The 15,795-nt window shown below is 49.4% G+C and overlaps 1 protein-coding gene across 1 annotated transcript in view; it reads left to right on the forward strand.

The window, feature by feature from the left end:
• Nucleotides 1-847: 847 nt before the first annotated feature.
• ZNF704 (zinc finger protein 704) overlaps nucleotides 848-15,795 on the forward strand; it is a 261,357-nt gene continuing 246,409 nt past the window's right edge. Inside the window, exon 1 of the mRNA XM_075549539.1 lies at nucleotides 848-1,602. Coding sequence (XP_075405654.1) covers nucleotides 1,120-1,602 — 483 coding nt within the window. The 5' untranslated portion in view covers nucleotides 848-1,119. The remainder of the gene's footprint in view (nucleotides 1,603-15,795) is intronic.

The raw sequence follows: 15,795 nt of genomic DNA on the forward strand, positions 1-15,795 counted from the left end.
CAGACTCACTGCCATCGAGCCCATTCCGACACATAGTGACCCAATAGGACCAGGTAGAACTTCCACGGGAGTTTTCAAGGCCGTAGACCTTTACAGGAGTAGAAAGCCTCCATCTTTCTCCCAGCGAGCCGCTGGTGATTTCAAACTGCCGACCTAGCAATTAGCAGTCCAACCCATATCACAGTTTAGTTAGGCAGGGCCTAGCAGAGTGTGCAGGAGCTGTGGGTGTGCCGAGAACCCATGTTTCAAAGAGGCCGAGAGATTGGCAGTCCAAGGAACGAAACGGTTTTAAAAACCTAAATGATGGATGATTTGTTTTAGGATCTGGCCCCAGGCTCAGATTTGTTCACCCACCCCCAGTTCACGTTCAGTTCCAGGGTGGTCGCTGTGCACGCCAGTGACCATGAAGATGACTTGTGGCAAATCCCCTCGTTTAAACTCAGCCCGACTTTGATGGGCCCCTGTTTGCAATCCAGCCTACCCTCCAGGCTCTAAGAGCGTCCTCTGCGGCAGGTACAGTGTCTGCCCCAGCGGCTGAGCCCAGCGCCCGCCCGCCATGGAGCGCGAGGATTCAGGAGGCTGTGCGCAAGGGAAACACAATCCAGTCCGGGTTTTGTGTGAACTGGGGGACCGGAGGGTGGTGTGGAATGGCTCGCGAAGAGGGGGGCGGCGGTGGAAAACACGACACAAACAGCTCGAGCCCGGGGAGCGCAGCTGTAGGCCGGGACCGCGCGGGCGCAGCGGGCCGGGAGAGGCGCGCGCGAGCCCGGCCGCCGGCCGCATGGAGCGCAGCGCGGCCCGCGGCTCCCGGGCGGCTGCGGCGGCGGCGGCGGAGGCGGCAGCGCGCCGCTCGCTCACACCCACCCCCGCCCGCGGCCGCCGCGCCGCCCCGCCGTAGCTGCCGGCCGCCGGCGTCTCCGCGGGCCGGTCCAGCGAAGGCGGCGCTCGCGCCTCTGCAGCCGCCGGCCGTTGCAAGCCCGCGGGGGCGACTCCCGCCGCTCGAGGGGCCCCGAGCCGCGGGCGCCTGCGGCCACCGCGGCCGCCCGGGCACGCAGAGGGCGAGGAGGAGGTGACAAACTCGCCGGCCCCGCGCCGCGGCCGGCGGCCCCGCAGCCAGGCATGCAGGCGCGCCGGCTAGCCAAGCGCTCCAGCCTGGGCAACCGCCGCGGGGGCGCCGCGCTGCAGCCTCCAGGGCCCGCGCCCGCCCGCGAAGCCGCGCTGTCCGGGCTCCCGCCCCGCGCCCCGGGCCCGGGCCCGGCCCCGGAGAGCTGGAGGCCGCCGCCGCCGCCGCGCAGCGCCGGGACGGGCCCCCCTCGCGCCGCCGGGGCCGCGGCCGCCTCCTCGCCGGTGCTGCTGCTTCTCGGGGAGGAGGACGAGGACGAGGAGGGCGCGGGCCGGCGGCGGCGGGGACTCGGGCGCGTGGAGGAGAAGCCCGGAGGGGGCGCGGAGGAGGAAGAGGAGGAGGAGGAGGACGACGACGACGAGGTGGTCGTCGAGGTGGTGGACTGCGAAGACTGCGAAGACGAGGACGCCGAGGAGCGCTTCGTGCCCCTGGGCCCCGGCCGCGCGGCCGCCAAGGGCTCGGCCCGGGGAGCGACGAAGGTGCGTTCGGGGCGCGGCGGCGCGCGCGGGACCCGCCGGCCCAGGGGGAGGGCCGGGCCGGGCCGGGCGCGGGACGCGGGCTGGAGCCGGTCGGCGCCCGGGAGGGGTGTGTCCGAGGCGCTGGCGGCCGCGCGGGGCAGCGGGAACGGCTGGTCTGCGCCCGCTGCGGGCCCCGCGCGCCTTCCCGGGGGCCGCCCCGGCTCTCCTCCAAGGCCAGGTCGGGTGGGGTTTTCCCCGTGGGTGCAGACGAAGGGGGCGGCTTCGGAACGAGGTGGGGGAAGTTGGAATGGAGACCGCAGTCACCGGTTTGCACCCCGAGGGGACTGGCGCAGTGGGGAGAGTGAGATTTCCACCCTTGCCCCCTGGAGAGGCAAGAATGCCCCCTTAGCCTTCCTTGGAGTCCAGCCAAGCTTCCTGAAACTCTCCCGTGCCCCTACAGTTACCGGTGATTGGGAATGCTCCTGGATTAGTTTCTTAGCCCTGGCGCTGGGGCGGGAACTGGTAAGCCCAGTGTTGCAGAAGCCAAGCCCTGGGTTTCTGCATGGGTTTTGCCAACAGCTTTTGGCTCTGCCCTTCACCTCCCCCCCCCCTTGTGTAAACTCCATACTGTTTGGCATTTTCTTCCCACTTCGTAACCGCAGAGAAGAAAAATAAAAGGAAAGCGGGGAAATGGGGTTGCGGTAGGGCGGGCGAGCCGGCTGGAAACAGACCCAGCCTTTAAAATGAATCTGAGTTTCTACCGAAAATTCTAGCGAAGTCGCCCATGCACTGAAACACACACACATACACACACAGAGAGAGAGAGAGAGAGAGCGAGAGCGAGCGCTTGAGAGCTTTTCCGTTTGTGTATCTTCAGGAGATAAGGGGTTTATTATTACACAGCTGACTGGCTGGGTTTTCAGGCCTGCGATTGGACAAAGCAAACCACGTTGAGGTTCATGCACCGCGTATGTTGCTAAGAAGTTTTGAGGGCAGCACGTGGTAAGCTATGGAGTGTCTGATTTTTCTCAAGAATGCTTTTTCAGAATCCACTAAGCGACTTCCTGGAGTTTTCACAAGGCACTGGTGCTTCAGGCAGGGATGCACACACAAGTGAGCATATATGCATAAGCAAGCCATGGAGGCGAACCAGAAACTTCGGGGCTTGTAAAACAAAAAGAAAGGAGCAAACGTTCATCAAAGCGTGAAATTGAAATGCTAAAGGCATAGTAAACACCAACAATTAGACTCACCCTAGAGCAGACTTGGGCACACAGTTCCTAGACCACCCTGGAAGTTTACCAGCTCAGGGGACTGGGATATGGCAGATCGCCTAAGGAGCTGATGGTGTTCAGCAGCTGTTTGCTGGAGTCTAGACCTTGGTGCCGCTCATTACCATGGGACGATTGAAAAAAAAAAAAAAAAGAGGCCGCAGGATGTGACTGCACAATATTGCTGGGCTTGAAGTTAAGTCACTAGCGATTCCAGCATTTTTTAGCCCGGAACTATTGAGAATGCATCTAGTGATTAGAAAAACAATTGTGATTCAATCACAACAGATCGTTACGCATTTTTCTATCACAAATCATGCAATCACGATCTGTGAGCAAAGAAACGCCAAGGCAGGGGAAAAAAATCTTTAAAAATTGAAAGACAAGTGGATTGTGATCATATTAAAAGATTGCTCACCGTTCTTAATGCGTTCCTGTTATTTTTTAATGTGCTTCATTTTCCAACTCCCCCCACACAGTTTTTCAGAAAGTTGTGCATTGAAGAGTTTAAGGTAGAATGTCATTTTAAAATCAGATCTGAAGAGCTTTCAATGGAATAGAGCAAAGTAAAATGTTTGGTTACAATATAAATGAGACCGTCACCATCATACATAGATTTGTGTATTTGTTTACTCAAGAAATGTTTATCGAGCACTGACTAGGCACCAGACACTACTCTAGAGCATGGCAGTGAATGTGGAACAGTCACACACTTAATTAAACTAAATAAACAAACATGGCCCTTTCGACTGATACTATAGAACAGTGGCTCTCAACCTTGGGGGCGTAGAACGATCCTATCACAGAGTTTGCCCAATTCACAACAGTAGCAAAATTACAGTTATGAAGAAGCAATGAAAATAATTTTATGGTTGGGGGGGGTCACCACAACATGAGGAACTGTATGAAAGGGTCGCGGCATTAGGAAGGTTTAGTACCACTGCTTTAGAAGCTGGTGGTTTTGATCGGCTAACCTAGCAGTGAGCGGACCAGTTCGTTATAGAGTTTGCTAAGAAGAAAAGCTTTGATGAGGAAGACTTCTCAAGAAGTAACAATCTGAGACTTATTGAATAGAAAGATCTTTCCAGACCCAGGTAATAAAACCAAAATCCATACTCACTGCCATTGAGTCAATGCTGACTTAGGGTGACCTTCTAGGGCAGGGTAGAACTGACCCTGTGAGTTTCCAAGACTGTAACTCTTTATGGGAGTGGAAAGCCCCATCTTTCCTCCCACAGCACAGCTGGTGGTGGTCTTGGGGACCTCCGTCCAATGCCTAACCACTAGGCCACCTAGGACTGGAGGCACAGATAAGAGGAACTCTGAAAAGGCTTGAGGTGGGAGAGTAAAAGTGAATGTGGCTGAAACCTGTGGGTGCTCCTTGTGTCTGGGTGGCAGCTAGCGTATTGAGACAAATGGGCCCTCTCTTGGTAGAGTGTAAAGTTGTTGGAATATTTAAAGCATTCACGGCTTAGAAGGTATTTAGTAATATTCAAAAGGTCATATTGGGTGGTGTACAGAGAATAGACTTAGAAGCTAGGTGACTTGTTTTTGTAGTCTAAGGGTGAGGAGAATACAGCTTGCACCAGGGTATGGAATTAGAGAGAAGTGGACAAATTCAGGATTTATTGTGAAGATTGACCGGCAAGAGCCTGATGCCGGGTTTGGGCCAGGGTTAACCATGAGGTGATTATTAGAGACCCAAGTGGAGATGATGGTAGGATGTGGAGCTTCCAAGAGTGCTCAGGACCTGAGAGGGGCATTGTGGGACCATCAGCATGTTAGTATCATTTATTTAAAGTCTGGGGACTGGAAATAGGAGTACACTGGGTGAACAGAAGAATGCTCTGGACCATGCTCTGGGGTGTCCCACCTTCCAGGTTTGGATCAAGACAGCAAGGATGTTTAAGTAGCAGCAGCCAAAGAAGAGAAAATGTAAAATCCAGGAAGTTGAGAGAAAATAGTCCCAAGCAGTGGGAGTCATTAATGGTTGTTTCATATTGAAGGAGATGGGGTGTAGACTGGTTCATTTGGGTTATGGAATATGAGATGTAACTGTTGCCATTGACAACAGTTTCAATGGTGTGACTAGAGGAGGCTGAGTAGTGAATGGGAGGCGTGGACGTGGTGACACAGGACAAGCTCCTGCCAAGCTTTATTGAATAGGGGAACAGAGAAGGGGCAGTGCCTGGAGAGGATATGATTTCGGTATCTTTAAAGGTAGGAAACAGTCCATTTTAGTTCGCTGACTTGAGCATGTTGATGGTTATCTGTTGGTGACTATAGTAGCCTTTGACTGTTGTGTAACAAATTATACAAAGTTGTCACGTAAAGCGGTGTTCATCATTTCTGTGGGCAAAGGTTGGACTCAGCTCAGCAGGATCATCTGTTCAGGGTCACACACAGTTGCTCTCAGGGGGCCATATGGGGTGTGTTCTTATCTGAATGCTTGACAGGGAGTAGGGGTTTAGGTGGGGAAATGTGCTTCCAGATTGGCAGAATTAATTTCCTTCCATCTGAGGGCTTGGCTTCTGGCTGTTGGGTGGAGGCTGCCTTCAGTTCCTAGAAGCCCCTACTGCAGTGTGTTTAAATGGAAGCTCCTGCAACATGCCACCCACTTCACCAACCCTGCAAGGAGCGTCTCAAGAGCTTGTCTCTCGAGCGCGATGAAGTCTCATATAATGCGATGCAATCCTGGGAGGTGACGTCTTACCTGCTTTGTGACATTTTATGCATTAGGGCAAGTCACACTTAAGGGGAGGGAATCACACAAGGGCAGGGATGCCAGGAGGGGAGGATCATTGGGAGTCCCCACAAGGAGGAACTAAAAATAGAGAGAGAGAAGGGGTAATTGCAGGAAGAAAGCCCTGAGAAAGCCATAGGAGCAGGGATCTGGAGCCCAAGTAGAGAGGTTGACCTTTGATAGAAAAGCATTTCCCGTTAACATGTGGCCAGATGGGGGTAGTTTTATATGTTGGTGGTGGTCAGATGAAATGCCACTTGTCTGATGGCATCTAATTTCCTATAAACAGAGGAGAGTCGTTTGAATTAAGGGCTGAAGGCATAAAGTAGCATTTTCAGAGAGTGGGGGAGTGAAATCGCTAGGAAAACGAAAGAGTTACCAGACAGTATCAAATACCCATCTGAGGTTTGTGGTTATACATTTACAGTGCCAGCAGACTCTCTCTCTGCGTGTGTGATGCTCCCAGCCCCAGTACCCTGGACCACGCACAGAATGGTAATTACAAAAATAATCCAAGTCAGCAATGTCGTGTGGTATGTGTGGGGCTGCTCACCACAAGGTCAGTAGTTCGAAGCAACTCTGCAGAAGAAAGATGAGGCCTTCTCCTCTATAAATCTCTAGTCTCTTCTGTGCTGCAGGGTTGCTGGGAGTCAGCATTGACTCAATGGCCATGCATTTTTTTTGTAATGGCCCATAGTAATCTAAGAGTAATATCTCATTTAAATTTTATTACAGAAGCGCTGACCAGACATGCGTCTCTTATCTTCATTTTACAGAAGGCACAAGCTGTTTACAAGTACACACCTGTTAGTTATGGCAGGGCAGTGAGGTTGAAGCTGACTTCAGAGCTTGTTCACTTTCACCTTCCACTGCATTACTGCTTGTAGAGAAAGCAGAGGCCAGATCCAGCAGGGGTGACGTTGAGTCCAGAGGAAGACCTGGTGACCAGCTTCTGTTTTATTACAGCCTAGAAAACCGTGGTAGCAGTTCTACACTGTCGTGCGGGGTGGCTGTGAGTCCGATGGACTGGACAGCACCGAGGGTCCTCAGAGGAGGGAAGACATGACGGTGGATTAGAGGAATCAAAGAAGAACCCAGTAAAGACATTTTAAGAACAGGAATGAGATACAGGCCGTTTCGGGGTCTAAGGAAAAACTGACATGCATCACTATTTGATGAATGTTTATTAAGAGCCAGGAACTGTGCTAAATGATGGGAAGAAAGAGCTCGTGCGGAAATGATTTGAGAATCCATGTGCACCCCTCTCCACCCCCCCTGCTGAAGATACTGAGAGGTGACATGGTGCACTTGGGACCCATGACCCAGGTGGAGGGCATCCAAGCTCTCTGATGCCATGGCCTGTGCTTAACGAAAAAGGAAATTGCTAAACTGGAATCACCCTAATTTTATTTGAGATTGATACCCTGACATATTTTCAGAAGGATTGGGTGGTTTAGGGGATAGAGAAACCCATCAGTTGTCTTTGAGTTGATTCCAATTTGATTTCCGCTCCCCCCACCCCCCATGTCTGTCCACGGAACTGTGCTCTGTGCTCTTTATTGTTTCATTGGCTGCTTTTTCCAAAGAGGATTGCCTGGCTTTTTTTCTGAAGAACTTCTTGAGCTCATAAGTTCGAACTATTCTGTAAGTACCCAAGTTCATTAACCACAGGTCTGACCCTGGGATTGTGTCTCTGCTACCAGGCATCTGAGATACGTTGTTTGATGACCATAATGGATACTTAACGTAGGTTTTAAACGAGACAGAGAAGCTGTATTACATAGTTGGCCGTGTCTGGTCAAAGAAAGCATACACATTTATCTACAGAGGTAAGGTTTTCATCCCCCTTGAAACTAACCTCAGTCAGGGGGACTTGGTTAAGGAACATTTAAGTGACATAATAAACAATGCCCTTTTCTAGAATTTAATGAAAGAGGAGGAAAAATGACAAGGACACTGCCGAACATAGGGGGGGATTCACTAGTTAGTTGTGAGCAAGGCGGAACAGTAGGGGGGAGAGATAACAAGGCGCTGGTCTGCCCTCTGTCTGGTCTGCCGAACAGATTTGAGCGGAGAATCAAACTGGATGGATCGTTTTACTGGCACAATAAGTTGAGGGAAAAACCTGGACACAAAAGACTAGTAGTAGTTCTATCAAGATTTCTGCAATCAAAAAACTGGGTAAGAGAGACTTTCAAAATGAGCTAATTTATGTCAACGTTCCCACTCCCAGGACTCAATCAATATTAATCGGGACAGACTGCTTCCTGTGTGTGTCAGCTCTCCAGGGGCGGTTAACGCATCTATTAGACTATCTCTTGAATATCAGATGACTTTCAGAAGCCTTTGGCAGAGACTGTGTAGCAAACACCGAATTCCTGATTGAATTTGCTAACAAGTACACGTCTTGCAAATGGTCTGTGTTGTTGGCTCGAGTGAAAGGCATATGCTTACGACACCAGACAAAGTTGTCATTCACGGACCCTCAGACTGGTGGAGTTGGAAGGCAGAGTATCAAGTAATCCAATACCCTCATTTGACTGGTGAGAACGGGGAGTCTCTGAGCAGGGAAACGCCTGGTCCAGCCAGGCTGTTTCTAGGAGGGAGGGGAGGGAGTCTGAATTAGGGGCCGGCTTCACCCAATTCCCAAATCATCTCTGCCCTTCTTTCTGAGTTAGTTCCTTGGGCCCAGGCTTGAGCTGTCTTTTGGGCACTTCATGTTGTAGTGAGAACCTCCCCCCCCCCCCCCACACCTCTGCACTTTTCTGAAGTGACCTATCAGGGCACTGCTGACCCACAATCCTTTAGGAATGCTTGCTTTTCATATTCAGGTAGCAGCTGCCTGATGTGGGGCTCTGGGCCCCTGGGTGGGAATTTCTTTGAATCCTTCCCTGGTCAGTCACCACTCCACAGGAGGCTTGATGTGGGTGCTCACCAGGGAAATGCAGCTTGGCTTCATTGTGCACCGAGTGTCTGACCTCACAGCCTAAAATAGCAACCACACAACAAGGGACCCACACCAATTGCCTTCATGTCGATTCCCTCTTATTGTGATTCCAGGTGTGTTAAGAGTAGAACTGGGCTTCATAAGGGTTTCAGTAGATACTGATACTGTGTTGTTGTTTGGTGGTGGGGGGGGGGGGCGGCGGGCGGAGAGTTAGATAGCCAGGCCTTTTTTCAGATGCAGGTCGAGTGGGTTTGAGTCTGGTCTAATGGGAAAACGAGCAGTTTGGGTTCCTCTAGAGGTGCGTGGGAAGGAAGGCCTGTGGGCTTGCTTCCCAAAGGGAAAGCAGGTTCTGAAAACCCCGTTGGAGCACAATTCAAATCTGACTCACACGGGGCCTCCAAGAGTCTCGCTCAGCTTTGCAGTTTGAAGATGGAATTTTCCACCTGGAACTGGGCTTGCCCTTCCTTCGTCGAAGTCTTACTCTGGCTCAGCCTGGAAATGCCTGGGACCCACGCGTTAGAGAAGAGCAAAGGCGGGTCTAGATGACAACGCAGTGTAATGGAGACCCAAATCCTCAGAACCAGACCAATAGGTAGCCTCGTGATAAACAAAGAGTTGACGTTGTCGAGGATTTTGTCTTGCTCAGATACACCCTGGAGATGCTCATGGAAACAGCAGTCAAAAGATCCAAATTCAAGCTGTACTGGGCAAACCTGAGCAAGGCCACTCTATAGTATTGGAGAGCAGAGATGTTCCTTTGAGGACTAAGATGCGCCTGACCCAAGCCATGGTCTTCTCCATTGGCTCATATGCATGTGAGAGTTGGACACTGAATCGGGAAGGCTAAAGAAGAATGGCTGCCTTTGAATGGCGGTGCTGGAGAAGAATCTTGAAAGTACCACGGACTGCCAACAGGACAAACAAGCCTGTCCTTGAAGGCGTCTGGCAAGAGCGCTTTTTAGAGACAAGGTTCATGGCAAGATTTCATGTCACAGACGTTGGACATATTTCCTGGAAAATGGCGTCATATTTGGGGAGGTAGAGGAGCAGTGAACAGGAAGGCCCTTGAGTTGAATTGACACAGTGGTGGCAACGGTAGGCTCTAGCAGAGGAACAACTGTGAGGATGTGTAAGACCGGAGGTGTTTCGCTCTGTTGTGCCTGGGTCACCATGAGTCAGAACCAACTCAAAGGTGTCTACCAGCAGCAGCCACATGGTGGTGTAGTGATTATGCATTGGGCTGCTTCCAGAAAGGCGGTCAGTTCGAAACCACCAGCTGTGCCTTGGGAGAAAGAGGAGGCTTTCTACTCCCACGAAGCGTGACAGTCTTGGAAACCCAAAGGCGCAGTTCTACCCAGGCCTGTAGGGTCACTGTGAGTCAGAAATTGACCCGATGGCTTTCAGGATTTTATTTTTCATTTTTATGTGGGCGTTACCATGAGCTAGAATCAACCTGAAGGCAATGGGTATGCTCTTTTAAATATGTTTGGCTGGTAACAAGCTGATAAAAAGAATAAGACTTTGGGTGTGGTATGGCAAGATCCTCTAGCTCAGGCATCCTCACACTACGGCCCGCCGAGGACATTTATCCGGCCCGCAGGGTGTTTTTGCCCCGTTTGTCTCTTTACTTCAAAATAAGGTATGTGCAGTGTGCATAGGAATTTATTCATTGTCTTTAAAAAAAAACAACACTATAGTCCGACCCTCCAACAGGTCTGAGGGACAGTGACCTGGCCCCTGTTTTAAAAGTTTGAGGACCCCTGCTTAGTTATTTTCTTCCCCTTACTATTATGGTTTTTATTTGTTTTACCTCATTAATTATGTTAGATATGCATATGTTCATTTCTATATTTAAAATCCTTACAGAAGAGCAACGCAGTGAGAAAGTCAAGATAGACAAGCCTTCGGAAACCGTAACAGGAGTAATGGTTCCCTTGAGGGTACAGGAAGAGAGGTGGTGGGGAATAGGGAGCTGATAACATTGGTAACTGTATGACCCCACTCAATGGGATTGAACAACAATAGTGTATGTGAATGAATATATTGGATTGTATAAGATATAGCGAAAAAGAAACTATTATAGGAAAAAAAGAAGGCTTCCTGGGGTGTATGGTGGGGGTGGAGGGACAGAGGGGAGCTGATATCAGGGAGTTCAAGAAGAAAGAAAATATTATTTTGAAACTGATGGTGGTAGCAATTGCACGATACTGCTTGATGTGATTGAACCATAGAATGTTATATCTGTAAGAGCTCCCAATAAAAATGATTTTTTAAAAGAACAAAAAGGCAAGGAGAAGGCGGTGTGTGTGTGTTTATGTGCGTGGGAGTAGGGAAGCTGTTTTCTGCCATGGCCCATTTGGACATTTATAACATCATTTGAGTTCCCTCCTAGTCAAACCTCTCATTAAATCATCCTTACCCGTGGGCTGCTAATCTCAAGGTCAGCAGTTCAAAGCCACCAACTGTTCCATAGGAGAAAGACTGAGCTTTCTACTCCTGTAAAGAGTCACAGACACAGAAACTTACCAGGGCAGTTCTACCCTACCCTGCAGGGCCACTGTGGGTTGGCATGGACTCGATGCCAGGAGGTGTCCTGAAACAGCGGGATGGTAGCATCTAATTGGTATGATGATGACACCACATCTGTGTGGTAACATGACTGACTTTTAGGCAAATGAAGCCAATCCAGACTGTAAAACCACAGCTTAAGAACGTTTTAAGAAAGAAATGCACACACCTTTAAGAATTACCTACCCTGGTATTAGCACTTACGGTTAATCAGATTGAATGTTCTGTTTGTGATGGCAGACTCAAGGCATGGTCTGTGTAACTTTCTTTCTTTATATTCTTTGCTACTGTCATTACATTTATAAGGAGCCCCAGTGGTATGTATTGGACTGCGATCCACATGGTTGGCAGCTCAAAACACCCGCAGCTCTGAAGGAGAAAAAGATTGGCTTTCTACTCCCACAAGCTGTCATAGTCTCAGAAACCCATGGGCGTCGTTGAGTCAGCACTGACCGATGGCAGTCTCAAAAGGAGAGGTGGTTATGTGTTGGGTTGATAACCACAAGATCAGTAATTGCAAGAGGCAGCCTCTCCGTAGAAGACGGGGCTTTCTCCTCTTGTAAAGAGCGACAGTCGGAAACCCACAGGGGCACTTCTGCCCTGCCCTGCCCTATAGGGATGCTGTGGCAGTGAATTTGGTTTTCCTTTTTGGTATAAAATTCATTGGACCCCTGGTAGCATAGTGCTTATGCATTGGGTTTTAACCACAAGATCAGCAGTTCAAAACCACCAGCTGTTCCTCAGGAGAAAGACGAGGCTTTCTACTCCCTTAAGAGTTCACAGTCCTAGAAATCACAGAGGTGGTTCTACCTTGCTCTGTAAGGTCGGTATGAGTCAAAATTGACCCGACGGCAGTGAGTTTGGTTTTGCGTTCAATGTGATGCCTACAATTGTTTCTCTTCAGTGAGACGTGATGTTACCTGGTATTGATGATTTTGTGGGCCTTACAGTGCCCACGGGCCGGACATTCCCTAACCCTGTCTTAGAAGGTGCTACTAGTCAATCTGTTCCAGTCAGATTGGTGTGTCCACCCATCTCAAGAGGGGCTGTGGAAGGGTGTGGGTGGTGGCATGAGAAACTTTCCCTCCCCCTGCAGCATCAGAACCTCGGACCTGCACGGATTAACCAGTGTGCACCACAAGGACTGTGGAGCCTGGTGGTGCCTAGCTCCTAAACAAAAGCTTGGCAGTTGGAACCAGCTAGCTGTCCACAGGAGAAAGATGAGTCAGTCTGCTTCTATATACACTTACCACCTTGCTAGCCCCATGGAAGCAGTTCTGCTTGGTTCTGTAGGGTCACTGTGAGTCAGAATCAACTTGATGGTAATGGGCTATGTGCCACAATGACTTGATTTAATTAATGTCTGCTGAAGTCAAGGACACTTGACCTTTTAGTTGATTGTGCAATCTTAAGGTAAATGCATGATTCCTATTCGATTTTCTAAAAGACCTGAGAATGTTTGAAGGCTCTCACGACCAACCGTGTAAATTTAGGTACTTTAGAGAAAGAAATGCACAAAAGCTCATGTATAAGAGAGAGTTTTATATAAAGGTTAAGTGCACATCAAGAAAAACATCCCAAACCAGTGCTGCCCAAGCCCACAAGTCCAACATTAACCCATGTCCGACACCAATCCAGAAAGGCCTCCTCCATCTCACAAAAAAACGCCGAATCAGTGAATGTGTAAGCATCTCCGTGCTGGCAGGGGTCTCCATGTGGCTGATCCAGCACCCAGGGCTGCTTCGGCTTAGGTCCATGTGGCTTTTCCACAGAGATGTCTTGCAGGAAGTGAGCCTTGTCAGTTGAAGCAGGGAACTGGCTAAGGCAGCTGCACCCTGGTCCGACCATCACAAAGCAAGAGACCCGACAACTAGAAAGGTGAGGCCCACCGAGCCAGGTTGGCACAGTAAACTTTAACTATATCACCAAACTTCTTTCCTAACCAAATCCATATAATTGAAATAAAGGTAATTTTCTTTGTGTTTGTATCTATTCCCTTAGTTAAAGCCACACCCACCAAACTCACTGCAATCAAGTCAATATGGACTACTGGGTAGAACTGCCCCACGTGAGTTTCTGAGACTGTAATTCTGTACCGGAGTGGAAAGCTGTGCTCTTCTCCTGTGCAGCAGCTAGTGGTTTTGAACTGTTGACCTTGCCGTTATGAGCCCATCGTGTAACCACTATGCCACAGGGCTCCTGAATTCCTTACATGAATGGGCTTTCTGAAGCCTATTGTTTTCTCAAAACCAGACTCACTGCCATTGAGTTGATTCTGACTTGTCGCCCCTTCCCCCCCCACCCCCCCCCCACCCCCCGGCGGTAAACCTGCCCATGGGAGTTTCTAGGAGGGTCAGTCACTCGGAGGAGGAATGGACTCAGTGACGTCGTTTCATGAATTCGCAGTCTAACACAGTGCTGCTGAGTTGTTCATAAAGAGGTTTGGAGCGCCCCTTCTTCACAGCCCCTAAGATGAAGATTAGCTCGCCCCATGTTCTTGGCCAGCTACCACAATTTGAGAGGTAATTTTGACACGTACCCTAACATAAGTTAACCAAATGGCTTCTATGAAGATGAGCTCCTTTGGCCAGGAGGTAATTCCTGAATAGCTAGTCCAAGGGTGAGGTTAAATCCCTGCCTTTGGCAAAGAACCTTCGTTTTATTTTTATTTACTGGAGGAAATAGAACAGAAGAGCATAGAGCTCTGAGCTCCATGTGGAGTGGAACGAAGAGTGATTAAAGACAAGTTCATCAAAGACAGTGCTTGGAAAATTCAGCATTGCCATTTATATCTAGGGGAAATCAGATTTACCAGCAGACTGGAGTCATGGGCGACAGGGCCCCCTTGTCCCCTTGCAGAGCACAGAGTGGGCAAAGGAAGGGCCTTCTGTCATGGCTCTGCGGGGACTGACCCGGAGTGAGCAGTTCCATCGTCCCACCTCACAGGTACCAGCGACCCACTTGCTCTTCTCGGGCTTCAATCACAGTGGAAGTTTAAGTGAAGCTCCCTGGTTGGGATGAATCTGTTGCTTCGAACACAACAACTCTTCTGCAGAAGGTTGCATCTTCAGTAAAGATTGTGGCCTCGGACACCTCACGGAGCAGCTTCATCCTGCGGTGGCACTGGCTGCAAGGCGCCCTGGATGGGGTCTGGTTTAGTCGAAATAACAACAGGCCGGAAGTGCTCCACTGCTGTTAAGCAATCCTGGGTAAAACAAGACCAAGCAGACAAAAACACGAGCCTGGACACACCACTGAATTAAACCTGCAGACAGTGGAATTTTAGTCCACTATTGTGGTTTTTGTGGTGGGCTCGTTAATTAAATGAATGAAAATGTATTTGAATCATTGGAATCGACACAGGTGATCTCATCATCTTCCTCCACCCCACCCCTACCATAACACTGTTACTTCTCAGTAGATTGAGAAGTAAGCGATATGATACAGGCTTTAGCTTCAAGTTCTGCTGTCTCTGCTTGCTAGTTGTGTGACCATAGGTAAGTTGATTTATGTCTTTACACTTTTATCATCTATAAAATTGAAGTAATATTGTTCGATCACATTTTCAAAACTGACTGCCGTTGCGTGTTTCTGAGACTGTAATGGTTTATGGGAGTAGAAAGCCCAGTCTTTCTCCGAAGGAGGTGCTGGTGGTTTTGAACTGCAGACCATGTAAATCGCAGCCCAATACGTAATCACTCTGTCACCAGGGCCCCATGTTCCATCCTTGGCTATTATTAAATATGACCTAACGGTGTCCCATTTTTAGACTCAGTTGGAAATTTGTTTCCTTTGTAGTTTTAGAGAGAAATCTTTAAAAAAATTTTTTGTTTAAGGATCTAAAATTCCCCAGTTATTTTGACTGGTACACCCTCCTCCCCCTCGTTCCACGCTAGCAAGGTGCTTCAGAGAAGCTGCTTCCTGAAGCTATGGCATTCCTCTAGACTCTGCAGAGTCCCACCATGCTATGTGGTGAGCTTTAATCTCCCTTCTCCGCTCAGGAAGCTGTGAGGCATTCATCTATTTGTGCAAAGAAGCCAGAGACAGTTTACCTCCTGTGTTCATCAGTCTGCTCACATCTATAGTTCTTGTGTTGGAGAATAGCTGGCTCCTATTCAAAAAGAAAAGTTAATACATTGGATATGCATTGCTAAGCACCGTGGGTGTAGAACGATCCCCCTTTTTGGGACGACTCTAACTCACGGGGGGCTGGGAATCATTGAGGCATGGGTTTCCCTGGCCCACCCTCCTCTGCCTTGAGGTCTTAGCCCGGTTGGGCTTCTGTTTGGCGCAGATGGGTGAGTAGCTCACAGGGTCCCTCTATATGCTTGTGTCTGCTGTCTTCTCCTGACAGGGAGTGGTCCAGAGAGGGAGGACAAGGATTGTGTGACTAAGCAACTTTGGGAAAATCCAGATTGTGCCTACTTAAAAATACAGGAACCAATGTTTTTTTTTTCAAGTCACAAAATTTTGTAATAATTGAAGACATTGGAAAGTGAATACACACACATCTTCCTATCAAGAAGTTACTGAGTGCAAGAATCAGGATGGAATGTCTAAGATGGGCCCTGTGGGCTGTGTCATTTTACATATTTATTTAATTACAGAGTGGTTGTTGTTGTTTTCCCCCAGAGCATAGGTTCCCAAGTTATTTTGCCTACTTCACCCTTTTCAGGACAGAGATA

This window comes from Tenrec ecaudatus, chromosome 5 (assembly GCF_050624435.1).
Source record: "Tenrec ecaudatus isolate mTenEca1 chromosome 5, mTenEca1.hap1, whole genome shotgun sequence".
Taxonomy (NCBI): domain Eukaryota; kingdom Metazoa; phylum Chordata; class Mammalia; order Afrosoricida; family Tenrecidae; genus Tenrec; species Tenrec ecaudatus.